We start from the raw sequence: 13,185 nt of genomic DNA on the forward strand, positions 1-13,185 counted from the left end.
CTTCTTCTTCTTCTTCTTCTTCTTCTTCTTCTTCTTCTTTGTCCTCCTCCCTCCCTCCCTTCTTCCTTCCTTCCTTCCTTCCTTCGTTTTTTGAGACAGGGTTTCTCTGTATAGGCTTGCCTGTCCTGGACTCACTTTGTACATGAGGATGGCCTTGTACTCACAGCAATCCACCTGCCTCTGCCTCCCTGAGGACTGGGATTAAAGGCCTGTGCCACCATGCCCAGCTAAAATATGTGGCAATACTTTTAGTTTTGGTTTTGGGTTTTTTGTTTTTGGTTTTAGTTTTTTGGGTTTTTTGTTTGTTTTGTTTTGAGACAGGGTTTCTCTGTGTAGCCTTGGCTGTCCTGGAACTTGCTCTGTAGACCATGCTCACAGAGATCTACCTGCCTCTGCTTCCAAGCCCGGCTAAAATATCTTTTTCTTTAATTATTTTTATGTTTTGCCTGCACGTATGTCTGTGTGAGGGCATCAGATTTCCTGGAAGTGGAGTTAAAGACAGTTGTGAGCTGCCATGTGGGTGCTGGGAATTGAACCCAGGTCCTCTAGAAGAGCAGCCGGTTCTCTTAACCAATGAGCCATCTCTCTAGCGTGTGTGTGTGTGTGTGTGTGTGTGTGTGTGTGTGTGTGTGTGTGTGTGTTTTGAGACAGGGTTTCTCTGTGTAGCCTTGGCTATTCTGCACTTGCTTTGTAGACTAGGCTGGCTTTGAACTCATGAAGGTCCACCTGCCTCTGCCTCTGAATGTTGGGGTTACAGGAGTATACCGCTATACCCAGCACCATCTTTTTTAATGCTGTAAAGCAGAAAAAAAATCATGGTGCCTTTTGCAGAGTTCCAGGAAATAACGATTGAGCCACAGAAACTGAAACAATTTTAGCAGTAGAAAATTATTTTTATGATTTCAACCATCTTGAATATGTATCATTGAAAACCAGCTCTTTCTGCTGGGTATGGTAGCATATGCTTTTAATCTCAGCACTCAGAAGGCAGAGGCAGGCATACCGCTGTGAGTTCGAAGCCAGTCTGGTTTGCATAAGCAAGTCCATGACAGCCAGGGCTACACAGAGAAACCCTGTCTCAAAAAAAGGGGGTGGCCCGGGCGTGGTGGCGCACGCCTTTAATCCCAGCACTCGAGAGGCAGAGGCAGGCGGATCGCTGTGAGTTTGAGGCCAGCCTGGTCTACAAGATGGCCAAGGCTACACAGAGAAACCCTGTCTCGAAAAACCAAAACAAAAAAACAAAAAAACAAAAAGGAGGGGGGAGGCTGGAGAGATGGGTCAGTGGGTAAGAGCACCGCCTGCTCTTCCAAAGGTCCTGAGTTCAATTCCCAGCAACCACATGGTGGTTCACAACCTTCTGTAATATGATATGATGTCCTCTTCTGACCTACAGGTATACATGCAGAGCACTGTATACATAATAAATAAATAAATAAATCTTTTTAAAAGAAAGAAAAAGGAAACCAGCTCTTTCCAAGGTCATCCACTCTTTACCTTGTACAATTGCTTATTCACTTAGGAAATTGTGTATGTGCATATGTATTTTAGGGTTTTGTTTGTTTGTTTGTTTTTGTTTTGAGCCAGGGCTTCACTGTGTAGCTCCTATTGGCCTGGCCTGGTACTGGGTATGTAGACCGGGTTGGTATGGAACTCAGATCCCTCTGCCTCTGCTTCCCAGTGCTAGAATTAAAGGCATACACCACTACACTGGGTAAGAATAGTTTTTTTTGGGGGGGGGGAGGGTTGTTTTGTTAGGGTCTTACTATGTAGCTCCATTGCAACCCTACCAGCTGGCACCAAATGAAACAAAGACTAGTCCTTGCCAAGAGCTTTCCAAAGTGCAGATTAATGAATAAAATATTTGTTTTAGTCCGCTAGGTGGTGCTGGTAGGTTACAAGGGACAATCAATAGAAGAAAGCCACTACAGGATAGATTCAGGCTTTTCAGCAGCAAGGGATCAGGCTCTGAGGGACTGAACCTGGACAGCTCTTTTTTCCTTTTTTTTTTTTTTTTTTTTTTTTTTTTTTTTGAGACAGGGTCTCTCTGCGTAGCCTTGGCTGTCCTGGGCTTACTTTGTAGACCAGGCTGGCCTCGAACTCACAGCGATCCGCCTGCCTCTGCCTCCCGAGTGCTGGGATTAAAGGAGTGTGCCACCACGCCTGGCTCTCTAGTAGCTCTTTTTATTGTTACACAAAAGGCACCTTTAACAAGTCAATTTCTGCACGCCAAAACATACCTGACCTAGGAAGTATCTTGAAAGACCCATCACCTAAGCATTTCTCAGTCTTGGGTGACTTCCTGGTTTCCTAGGCCTGTTTTGAGAAGACATGCAAATGCTCTGGGAAACCCTTAATGGAATAGGCCCTAAAAATCTCAAATAGCAATCACTGACAAAAGGCTATTTCAAAGCTTAGGTGCTGTCACTCTGGATACAAAGGTTGTGATAAACTTCTGCAACAACTAGGTTTCTCAGGGGAGGAGGGGTTGTAAATAGCAATAGGTAACTAGTAGAGATAAAATTAAATAAAATTCATTCCTTTTCTGCTTGAATCCATGACATAGAGACAGCAGGCGAGTTCAGTTACCCAGAAGTAAGTGGGATAGAAAGTGTGTAATAGGATCTTGACAGAGTGTGCTCTGAGCTATCTAACCAGTGCTTGATGGAATAGAATTTTTAGTTTAGAACTAGAACTTTTAGTTCTAATTTGCTTATCAGAGCTGTGACAATGTGGGGGAATGTGAGGGAATTTATTTTGCTTTTACTTCTCCATGTCCATCATTGAGGGAAGTTGGGACAGGAACTCAATGCAGGAACCTGGAGGCAGAACTGAAGTAGATAAATGCTGCTTGGCCCGGCATGGTGGCACACACCTGTAATCCCAGCCCTCGGGGCAGAGGTAGGCAGATGGTTGTGAGTTCGAGGCCAGCCTGGTCTATAAAGGGCATTCAGGACAGCCAAGGCTACACAGAGAAACCCTGTCTTGAAAACAAACAGGAAGAGGAAATGCTGCTTACTGGCTTGTCCTCCAAAGCTTGCTGAGCTTTCTTATGTAGCCCTCACGTGCCCAGAAGTGGCACCACATCAATCATTAAATCAAGAAAATAATCCACATTCAACGCCAGGCAGCAGTGGCACATGCTTTTAATCCCAGCGCTTGGGAGGCAGAGGCTAGTGGATCTCTGAGTTTGAGACCAGCCTGATTCACAGAATCAGTTCCAGGACATCCAGGACTACACAGAGAAACCCTGTCTTGAAAAAAAGATACACATACACCCCATCTTGGTTGCAGATGCTGTAAGATTCATAGATGCCCATTTTATGTCCATTCAAAAGATAATCTACTGATAAATTCAGATTGGCCGTGTAACCTTCAATTCATATCATAAATGTTTTAGTTATGTACCATAAATTTGGCCAAAAACTGTCAGACCACCAAAGAGACATAATGCTTAGTAGCCCATCAAGATAAATCAGTTCCATGCAGGGTGTGGTGCTGCACACGTTTAATTTTGAAGCAGAAGGGTCTCTGAGTTTAAGGTTAACCTGGTCTACATAGTAAGTTAAGCTCCAGGCCAACCAAGGCTACAGACTGAGATCCTGTCTCAAAAAAAAAAAAAAAAAAAAAAAAAAAAAGAGAGAAATCAGTTGCAGAAAATATATTTTAGAGGGAACTTTCTTCGGGGAGCAAAGGTATTTCTGATTACTTGTCTTTTAGTTGTTGTCAGCAATTTTGTGCTGCATAATTACCCAAGAAACCATTTACTAATAATTGTTTACGGTTTTCTTGGGTTTATTGGGTCAGGAGTCTTACTTAACCTAAGCTGGCAGCAAACTCACTAAGTAGCTAAGGCGCGTCTTGTAGCTAAGGCGCGTCTTGAATGCCTTGAACCTCTTCCCACCACCTTCCAAATGCTGGGACAACAGATTCATGCCACCAAGCCCTGCTCTTGATTTGAAGATTACAAATCAAGTTAAAGACATACACTTAATGCAGTGGAATCTTACATATTTTCAAGAAGTAACTTCTTGGTAAATCAGACGTTTGCATTATCTAGGACAAAATATGAGAGACTGGCTTTCGAGCAATTTGGCCATCTCCAGAGCTCTTAAAACACGCTTTCAGCCTGGTGGTGGTAGTGCACGCCTTTAATCCCAGCACTGTGGAGACAGAGGCAGGCGGAGCATTGTGAGTTCAAGACCAGCCCGGTCTACAAAGCGCGTCCAGGACAGTCAAGGCTACACGGAGAAACCCTGTCTCGAAAAACAAAATAAAACAAACAAAAAAAAACAAACGCTTTCAATTACGTAATCTTTACAACCCCTAAAGTGCAGGCTTTTGGCTCCCACTGTTCCGTCCAGGAAACAGTTGACACCATTTTGCACTTCTCTGCGTGAGACCTGGAACAGGAGGCTGTCATTGGCTGCTGGTGCTGCGGGGTAACCATGGTGACGGGAGGCGGGGCTGCAGCGGACCGCGGGCTCTAACAGACTGTGGCGGCGTGGCCCCGCGAGAGGCGGGCGGGCGCTGGGCCCAGCCCGGAGCCGCAGCCCCGTCCTCGCGCGATCGCGGGCGGAGAGCTGGCGTGGCCTCCTGCGGGCCCTTGATGCGGTTGAGGCGGCGCGGGCCAAAGCGGAGCCGGGCCCGGCGGCGGGCGCGGTAGGAGGCGGCGGGGCCTCGGGGCCCGGGCCGGTGACTGCGGCGCCCTCACGATGGACGCCTTAGAGGAAGAGAGCCTCGCGTTGTCCTTGTAAGTGACGGGGCCGGCGGGGGTCTGCTCGACCTCGGCCTGAGGATGCCCTCCCGGGTCGGGCATAGCAGGCGGGCCAGGGCTCCGCTCCAGAGGGGCGTTTCCTTCCTCCACGGGGCATTGTCACCGATTACCAGCGCTTCCATCACAATCCTCTGGCCTGAATCTTGGCGGTCAGTAAAGCCTAGAGGCCTTGAGCAGCACAGGCTGGCGGCGGCCACACGGGCCGCTACTGATCCGGTTACCCTCCAGTCTGGTGCCCCTCCCGCGTGTGGGCTCTCACCAGCAGATAGTTGTGGCGTTAAGAGCCAGGATGCGGTGAGTAGATCCCGCGGATAGTACGTGCGGAAGTCTGGAGATGTGCCACGCCAACCTCAGCTCCCCATATTGTTTGCTGCTTTTGTGATTATCATACCGGTTTGGGTCACGGGTGTATTCCTGTGTTTGGAATTTCCATGCTAGGCAGAAATCCTTGATCGCTGAAACTGATTGATGAGAAATTCATCTAGTTGTTCTTTTTAGGCATGTTGGAAATTTACATTTGAAAAACGTTAGTGGGCTTTGCTGTTGTGATTGCGTAGCATGTGCAAGGCCTTGTGTTCAAGCCCCATCTTCACAGAAAACACAGATTCAACTTATGAAATAATTGTTTGGAGCAGCACCTAATCCTGATGTGTTTTTCAGCTCCTCCGCCTCCGATGCAGAATTTGACGCTGTGGTTGGATGTTTAGAGGACATTATTATGGGTACGTTTCTATACCACTAAGTGACCTGTGCCCCCTCTAGTTCCTTAGGTCAGTTCCTTGATTCTTACGTAGGTAGACCTTTGCTTTAAAACAATTTTTAAAAATTTATTCATTTACCCGTGTGTGTGTGTGTGTGTGTGTGTGTGTGTGTGTGTGTGTGTGTGTTATGGTATGAGGGGAAGCCTAGGCCACTATGCACTTTCCGAGGTCAGTCAGAGGGCAGTTTTGTGGAGTTGGTTTTCTCATTCCACCTGTATGTGAGTTCTGAGGATTGAAATCTATCTGCTCACCATTATATGGAAATGCCTTTGCCTATTGGGCCATCTCATCAGCCCAAACCTCTGCTTATAAGAGCATGCAGAAAAATAAATTTGAAGAGTTAATTTTTAAAACACACAACATCAATTAAACTTTAACACAGCGCACTGTAATAGTAAGAAGCCATACTGAGCTTTCTTGTCTTGGAAACAACCTTTATTTCAAACTTTATTTCACATATACAGTGAGAGCAATTTTGGTCTTCAGATCGTTTTGAGCTTGAAGCATTTTCATGCTGCAGTACAGAACATAAACCATAGCCCTATACTACACTCATCCATGCAGGAAACAAGGTATCAAATCTCTTTGGATCTCTTTATCTTCTTTTTTCCTTTTTTTTCCGAGACAGGGTTTCTCTGTGTAGCCTTGGCCATCCTGGACTCACTTTGTAGACCAGGCTGGCGTCGAACTCACAGCGATCCGCCTGCCTCTGCCTCCCGAGTGCTGAGATTAAAGGCGTGCGCCAGCATGCCTGGCTTTATCTTCTTTTTTGATGTTGTTGTTTAGTTTTGGGGCTTTTTATATTATTGTTGGGTTGAGTTTTGTTGTTGTTGTTTGGTTGGTTGGTTGGTTGGTTTCTCTGTGTAGCCTTGGCTGTCCTGGACTCGCTTTGTAGACCAGGCTGGCCTTGAACTCACAGCAATCCCCCTGCCTCTGTCTCCCGAGTGCTGGGCTTGCTCCACCACGCCCAGCTTTATTGTTGTTTTTGTGACATGGTTTCTCTGTCTAGTCCTGGCTTTCCTGGAACCTACTCTGTAGACCAGGCTGGCCTCGAACTCAGAGATCCATCCTCCAGGAATTAAAGGCATGTGATGCTATGCATGGCTTGGATCTCTTTATATTCTTGATGTGCTTTGTTGGTTGGTCTGGTGTTGGCAGTTTTGTTTTTAGGGTCTAACACCCAGGCCAGCCTTCATCTTTCTGTCTTCTTGCCTCAGCCTCCCAAGTGCTAGGATTACAGGCATGAGTCACCATATCTTCCTATTTCCTTCCACTATTAGTTTCTATTTCTGGATCCCTTTGGGCATCTATCCATTTTGCCAACTGACCAACAAGCAGTGGTAAATATAAAGTTGAAGACAAATAGGTAAGAGGGAAAAAAACCAATTTAACAGAATTTTGACAATTTACCAGCTTTTCCAACAATTAGAAAAAGACCCTGTGGTTTGGTTTTTGGGTGTGTGGCTTAACCCAGGTTAATCTGAAAACTCACCTTTATACGCTGTCGGGATCCAAGCTCCCATGTCTTACCAGAAGCCCCCTCCTCTGGAGTTTTCAGTGGTCTTGCCCACCGTGGATATCCTGCCCTACTGTGGAGAAAAGAGCTTAAGTCTGGGTCACTTTTGAAGATTTCATTTTAGTTGTAGAAATGCTGGTTGGCTCAGTTGTCAGAATTCTCTACTCCTCTGATCTACAAAGTAAGTCCAGGACATCCAAGGCTGCACAGAGAAACCCTGTCTCAAAAAACCAAAAAAAAAAAAAAAAAAAGAATTTCCTACTCTCTGACCTTGAGTGTTTGTTGTGAGTCTCTACCTGAACTCTCCTCTGAATTCTGCCTGGCAAGCCCCTATTGGCAGCCAAGATAGCCATATTTATGCTTCAGATAAGGAGATTGGGGTCTGCAGAGAAAAGGTCACTTGTCCAAGATCACACAAAGTATATGGCTGAGGTGGGCCTTGAATGTGGGCAGTCTGGCCTCTTGCAGACCCCACCCTTTAGCCCACTGTAAGTTTTTCATTTCTGCTGCTAACATATTAAAATAGGAGGAAGGGGGATAGCAAGGTGGCTCAGAAGCCTAACGACCAAGTTCAACCCATGAGACCCACATGGTAAAAGGAAAGAATCAACATCCAACTCCTGGATGGGTGCAATGGCACATACATTAATCCCAGCTCTCAGGAGGCAGAGGCCAGAGGATCTCTGTGAATTCCAGGCCAGTCAGGGCTACACAGTGAGACTCTGTTTCAAAATAAATAAATAAATATGTAGAGGGGAAAAGAGGACCAATGAGATGGTTCCATGGGTAAAGTAGTACTTGCTGCCAAGCCCAATATTCCAAATTCAATTTCCAAGACTCTGCATGTGGACAGAAGGAAAGAACCTTGCCATGCAAGTTTTCCTCACCTCCTCCCTCATGCTGTGGCTAACATGAGCACGTAAAAATAAGTAAATGAAAATGTAATTTAAGAGGAAAAAAAAATTAACCAGGAGAGACAAGGCTTTTTGCCATTAGAGTCTTCCAATTGAGAACTAACTGACCTTTTGTATACACAATAAATTTATGTGTGAAGGAGAGATACCAGGTAGTTCTTTGTGGACAGTAATGTGAGGGGGTTCGTAAGTTACCATGTTTGGTGATATTGTGGCATATACTTGGGTTTTTGGTTTTGAGGGTTTTATTTGTTTGTTTTGGTTTTGTTTGAGACAATTTCTCTGTGTAGCCCTGGCTGTCCTTGAACTCCCTCTGTAGACCAAGTTGACCTCAAACTCAGATCCACTTGCTTCTGCCTCTACAGTGCTGGTATTAAGGGCAGAGGTGTGGCCTATGCCTCTGACCCCCGTACTTAGAGTCAGGAGGATGGCTACAAGTCTAAAGCCAGACTGGTTGGTCTACATAGTGAATTCCAGGGCAGCCAATGAGATTTATATGGCAACCCTATCTTAAGAAATAAAACAGTTGCAACGCAGTTTGAGCACACCTATAAGCCAGCAAACTGCATGGAGTTGTAAAGTGTAGGTATATCTTACTAAGTTTTAATCGGTTTTTATATTTTATATGTGTAAGTGTTTTGCCTGCATGTAGGTGGACCATGTGTGTGCCTGATACCTGTGGAGGGTAGAAAAGGGCATTTGTGAGCTGCTGTGTGGCTGCTGGGAAAGCAGCACTGTAGCATTGCAGCTTATTGCAAAGAATGAACTTCCCTTTGTCAGATGACGAGTTCCAGTTACTGCAGAGAAACTTCATGGACAAGTACTACCAGGAGTTTGAAGACACAGAGGAGAATAAGCTCACATATACACCCATTTTTAATGAATATGTAAGTAGAACTGTGTTTCCTACCTGAGGATTAGGGTTTCTTTAAAATTTAAACTTAGATCCATTATATATACTAACAAGTATGTGTGTGTGTTGTTTGTATAAAAGTTTGGATTAAACCAGGCATGGTGGCACACATCTGTAATCCCAACACTCAGGGAGGCAGAGGCAGGTAGAACTCTGAGTTTGAGGCTAGCCTGATCTACAAAGACAGCCAAGGCTACACAGAGAAACCCTGTCTTGAAAAAAAAGATGGGGCGGGGTACTAGTTCTTTATGTGTGCCAGCGTTGCTGAGCAGATGCTCATTAGAATCTGCTTAGATCATTTTCTCTTGCCAGATCTTGGAGCTATTTCCTAAAGGGCTTTCATGAAGTAGTTGATGAGCTTGCGACTTCTTGTTTAAAACAAGTTTGCCTTTTCCATAATCTTGCCTTCAGCTGTGATACCTTGCGTTTGCGTGCTGTGAAAACTGAACAACAGTGCCAACAAGATGGTCAGTGGGTAAAACTTAAGGATGGAGGGAGAGAGCTGGTTCCATAGACATCATCCTTTGGCACCCACATGTCACTGCGTGCGCACTCACACATCATGCACCCAATAATGAGTAATAGGACAAAAACATAGGCAAAGGACTGCAGATCCCTTCTAGCACCTATATCCAGTGGCTCACAACCACCTGTGAGTCTAGTTCCAGAGGATCCAACGCCCTCTTCTGGCCCCTACAGGCATCTGTGCAACACACACACACACACACACACACACACACACACACACACTCCCAGGTGATGACTGCCAAGTATAGATAAAGACACTGCACAAAAAAAGTCTTACTTCCTGCCAGAGAGCCCACACGTTCCTGTCTCCACGGTTGCAGATTTCCCTGGTAGAGAAGTACATCGAAGAGCAGCTGCTGGAGCGCATCCCAGGCTTCAACATGGCAGCCTTCACAACAACACTGCAGTAAGTTGAGCTTCACGCTGCTCCTGTGCTTCTCCTCTTCATCCCCAAGACTGAGGAAAACCCACTCTCCTTTTCTTCAATGGCAACACTGGGTGGCTGGGTCCTCAGTGGAAGGCCCTCTATGCCTTTGTAAGACTTTTTCTTTTTTTTTTTAATTTTTGAAGAGATCTATTTTTTTTTTTAAGTATGTATGTGTGCATGCCTGCCTGAGTTTATGTGCATGCAGGAGCCTACAGAAGCCAGAAGCGAGTTTAAGATCCTCCAGAACAGGCAGTTGTGAGTAGCCACATGCATGCTGGGAACAGCGCTGGGTCCTCTGCAAGAGCAGCAAGTGCTCTTAACCACAGACCCTTCTCTCCAGCTACTATTTTTATTTATTTATTTTGATTTAGGTTTTTTTTTGTTGTTGTTGTTGGTTGGTTGGTTGGTTTTTATTTCTTGAGACAGGGCTTCTCTGTGTAGCCTTGGTTGTCCTGGACTCACTTTGTATACCAGGCTGGCCTTGAACTCACAGAGATCCACCTGCCTTCGCCTCCCCGAGTGCTGGGATTACAGGCGTGCACCACCATACCCAGCTGAATTAGTTTTGTTTTGTTTTTGAGACAGGGTCTCTTATAACCAAGGCTGGCTATAAGCTTGATCCTTCTGCCTCTACCTCCCAGGTGCTGACAGACACGCTCTCCCATGCCTGGCTTGTGCATCTGGAAGGGGGTCTATCTCCCTCTCCCTGTTCATTCACAAAGCCAACCCTCTGTCCTTTGCAGGCACCATAAAGATGAAGTGGCTGGTGACATCTTTGACATGCTGCTCACATTCACGGATTTTCTGGCTTTCAAGGAGATGTTCCTGGACTACAGAGCAGTAAGTTATGACTGCCTGCCTGCTTAGCCTCGGAGAGACCCACAGAAAGTAAAAGGTGGAGCTACAGAGACAACCACCTGTTCTGTATCCTCGTATCCTTTGTCGTCCCGTAGTCCCCCCTACACCCCCTTCCCCGCATGGCTTTTGAGGGATTAGTAGTTGCTGCTCTGTTCTGGCCAGGATCTTTCTATGATTTGATGCAACTAGCCCAGTGTTCCCAACAAAGAGCAAGTCTCCTTCTGTCACTTCACTATGCAGGTTCTTTTTAAAAGTTTCAAGCAAAGGGCAGCTACTTTGTTTATTTATGTACTTACTGAGACGGTGTCTTACTATGTAGCCTGTAATTTACTATGTAGACCAAGCAAGTCTCAAACTCCAAGATCCTCTTACCTCAGCTGCCTGAGAACTAGGGTTAAAGGCATGGCACTGTGCCCATTCCCAGTGAAGAGTCATATTTTGTTTGTTTCCAAGACAGGGTTTCTCTGTATAGCCTTGGCTGTCCTAGACTCGATTTGTAGACCAGGCTGGCCTCGAACTTAGAGCGATCCACCTATCTCTACCTCCCAAGTGCTGGGATTAAAGGCGGGCGCCACCACGCCTGGCCAAGTCACATTTTTTATTTTTTTATTTTTGTTTTTTTTTTTTATTTGGTTTTTCGAGACAGGGTTTCTCTGTGTAGCCTTGGCCATCCTGGACTCACTTTGTAGACCAGGCTGGCCTCGAACTCACAGCGATCCACCTGCCTCTGCCTCCTGAGTGCTGGAATTAAAGGCGTGCGCCACCACGCCCAGCAAGTCACATTTTTTAAAGCTTAGTTTATTCCTTGTTTACAAGTGTCTGCCTGCATGTATGTCTGTGCACCGCATGTATACCTGGTGTCTGTGGAGGCCAGAAGATGGTGTAGGAGCCCCTGAGTCTGGAGTTATAGACGGTTGTGTGCTAGGAGGTGGGAATCAAATCCTGGCTCTCTGGAAGAGCAGCCAATGCTTTCAGCCACCAACCAAGCCATTTCTCCAGCCCGAAGAAAGTGTCTCCCCCGCCGCCCCCCGCGCCCTGTCCCCGTGTCTAGAAATAACCTGCTGTCTTGCCTCTACCTGTATGTTCCTTGGGAGTTCACAGACCTCCCTGCTGTCCCCACCACCCCCCAATCCCAGAGGCCCCTGAATCAAGGAAAACTTTCTCCATTCCTGGCATCTTGAGATCTCTGCTTTCTCCTGTAGGAAAAGGAAGGCCGAGGACTGGACCTAAGCAGCGGCTTGGTCGTGACTTCTCTGTGCAAGTCATCTTCTATGCCAGCTTCCCAGAACAACCTGCGGCACTAGGTCTTAACCTTCAGACCAGAAGTGTGATCGCTATGGGGGCACCAACCCAGCAGGCGCAGAGAAACATGGGCTAATGACAGATGCAATTTGTAAAGACCAACTGTGCCACAGCCCTTCATTCATTTGAAGTATTGATGAATCCTGGAAAACATGACTGACCCTCTTGGCCTTTGTCCAGAAACACCTTCTTGTAGTCAGTAACCCTCATGTTCACCACTCCCCCTCCCAGTGCAGGCGCCTCTCCCAGATGCTTCTGAGTGACTCCGTCTGTGTTGGTCACTTGACTTGGGGCCCTTCCCAGCAACATGGTAGTGTGGCGCGTCACCAGGGTGGACAGCATACCATCATTAGCCCTTCATCCCAGCAGGCTTTACATGAGTCTTTGCGCTCCCACAACTGTTTTCTCGTTGGGTCAGTTCAGTCCTCAGTCTCAGTGGGGGTTGTTTGGGCGTGTTTATCTAGGGAGTTAGAGGCCAGCTGCTTGTCCTGGCTTCTGAATCTCCCCCAATTCTAGCTTGACTGGCTGGGGGAGTCAACTGAGAGGTGTTCTACCCACAAGTGAAAAATGAACCCCAATCTTACATTAACAGTCCTTTGAATAGCGAATTCTACTGGTCTTGTAGTCCCACTGTTCTCTTAAGTCTCTAAGCATTATTTTCAAGAAACATATTTTTATAGAAGAAAACTCAGGCAAACCTAGTGAGTATGATCTTGGAATGCCCATGATCAACCACTTAAAGATCAAAGTATTATACGCTGTGTGCTTTTTAGTTGTGAGTGCTGCAAATGCAAATCTGCTTTCCGATCAGTGCCTCTCTTCCTGGGCACCAGTACAAACAGCCTGTATGCCACATACAGGCTACAGCTCTGTCACATCAGAATGCAGAGTGCTTGTGCGTGTTTGTCTACAGTCCTATCAGGACAGCATGCTAGGTGTGCTTGTGCATGCATGTCTGCAGTCCTTTGTGTGGGCCAGTGAACTGCGTGTTGTTGGAGGGTAGAAACTACAGTTTGTTCCTATAACAATCTGTCAAGATGATGCTCCCCTCATCCAACTCAGCCTTGGGGTGGGGGGCGGGGAGTGACAGTACATAGTTTTTTTGGTCATCCATCACCTTTGGTGAACTGTCACCAACCATAAGCATGTGTGTCATATCTCTAGAAAGAAGAAAACAGTTTGATTCCCAATG

The 13,185-nt window shown here is 46.3% G+C and overlaps 2 protein-coding genes across 3 annotated transcripts in view; both read left to right on the forward strand.

Annotated features, from left to right (window-relative positions):
- Positions 1–13,185, forward strand: part of Cx3cl1 (C-X3-C motif chemokine ligand 1) — a 170,688-nt gene that overhangs the window by 55,584 nt on the left and 101,919 nt on the right. The gene's annotated exons all lie outside the window — the stretch shown is intronic.
- Arl2bp (ADP ribosylation factor like GTPase 2 binding protein) lies at positions 4,605–12,397 on the forward strand. Of its 2 annotated transcripts, none has more exons than XM_051168796.1 (6): positions 4,605–4,750; positions 5,435–5,496; positions 8,746–8,852; positions 9,694–9,812; positions 10,577–10,673; positions 11,894–12,397. In XM_051168796.1, exons 1-6 carry the CDS (start codon positions 4,713–4,715, stop codon positions 11,993–11,995), a joined length of 525 nt encoding a protein of 174 aa, XP_051024753.1. In that variant the 5' UTR covers positions 4,605–4,712; the 3' UTR covers positions 11,996–12,397. The 2 variants fall into 2 exon arrangements, with proteins under 2 accessions (XP_051024753.1, XP_051024754.1); XM_051168797.1 differs by having other exon boundaries at positions 4,606–4,750; positions 9,727–9,812.

The sequence above is a fragment of the Acomys russatus genome, chromosome 26 (assembly GCF_903995435.1).
Source record: "Acomys russatus chromosome 26, mAcoRus1.1, whole genome shotgun sequence".
NCBI lineage: Eukaryota > Metazoa > Chordata > Mammalia > Rodentia > Muridae > Acomys > Acomys russatus.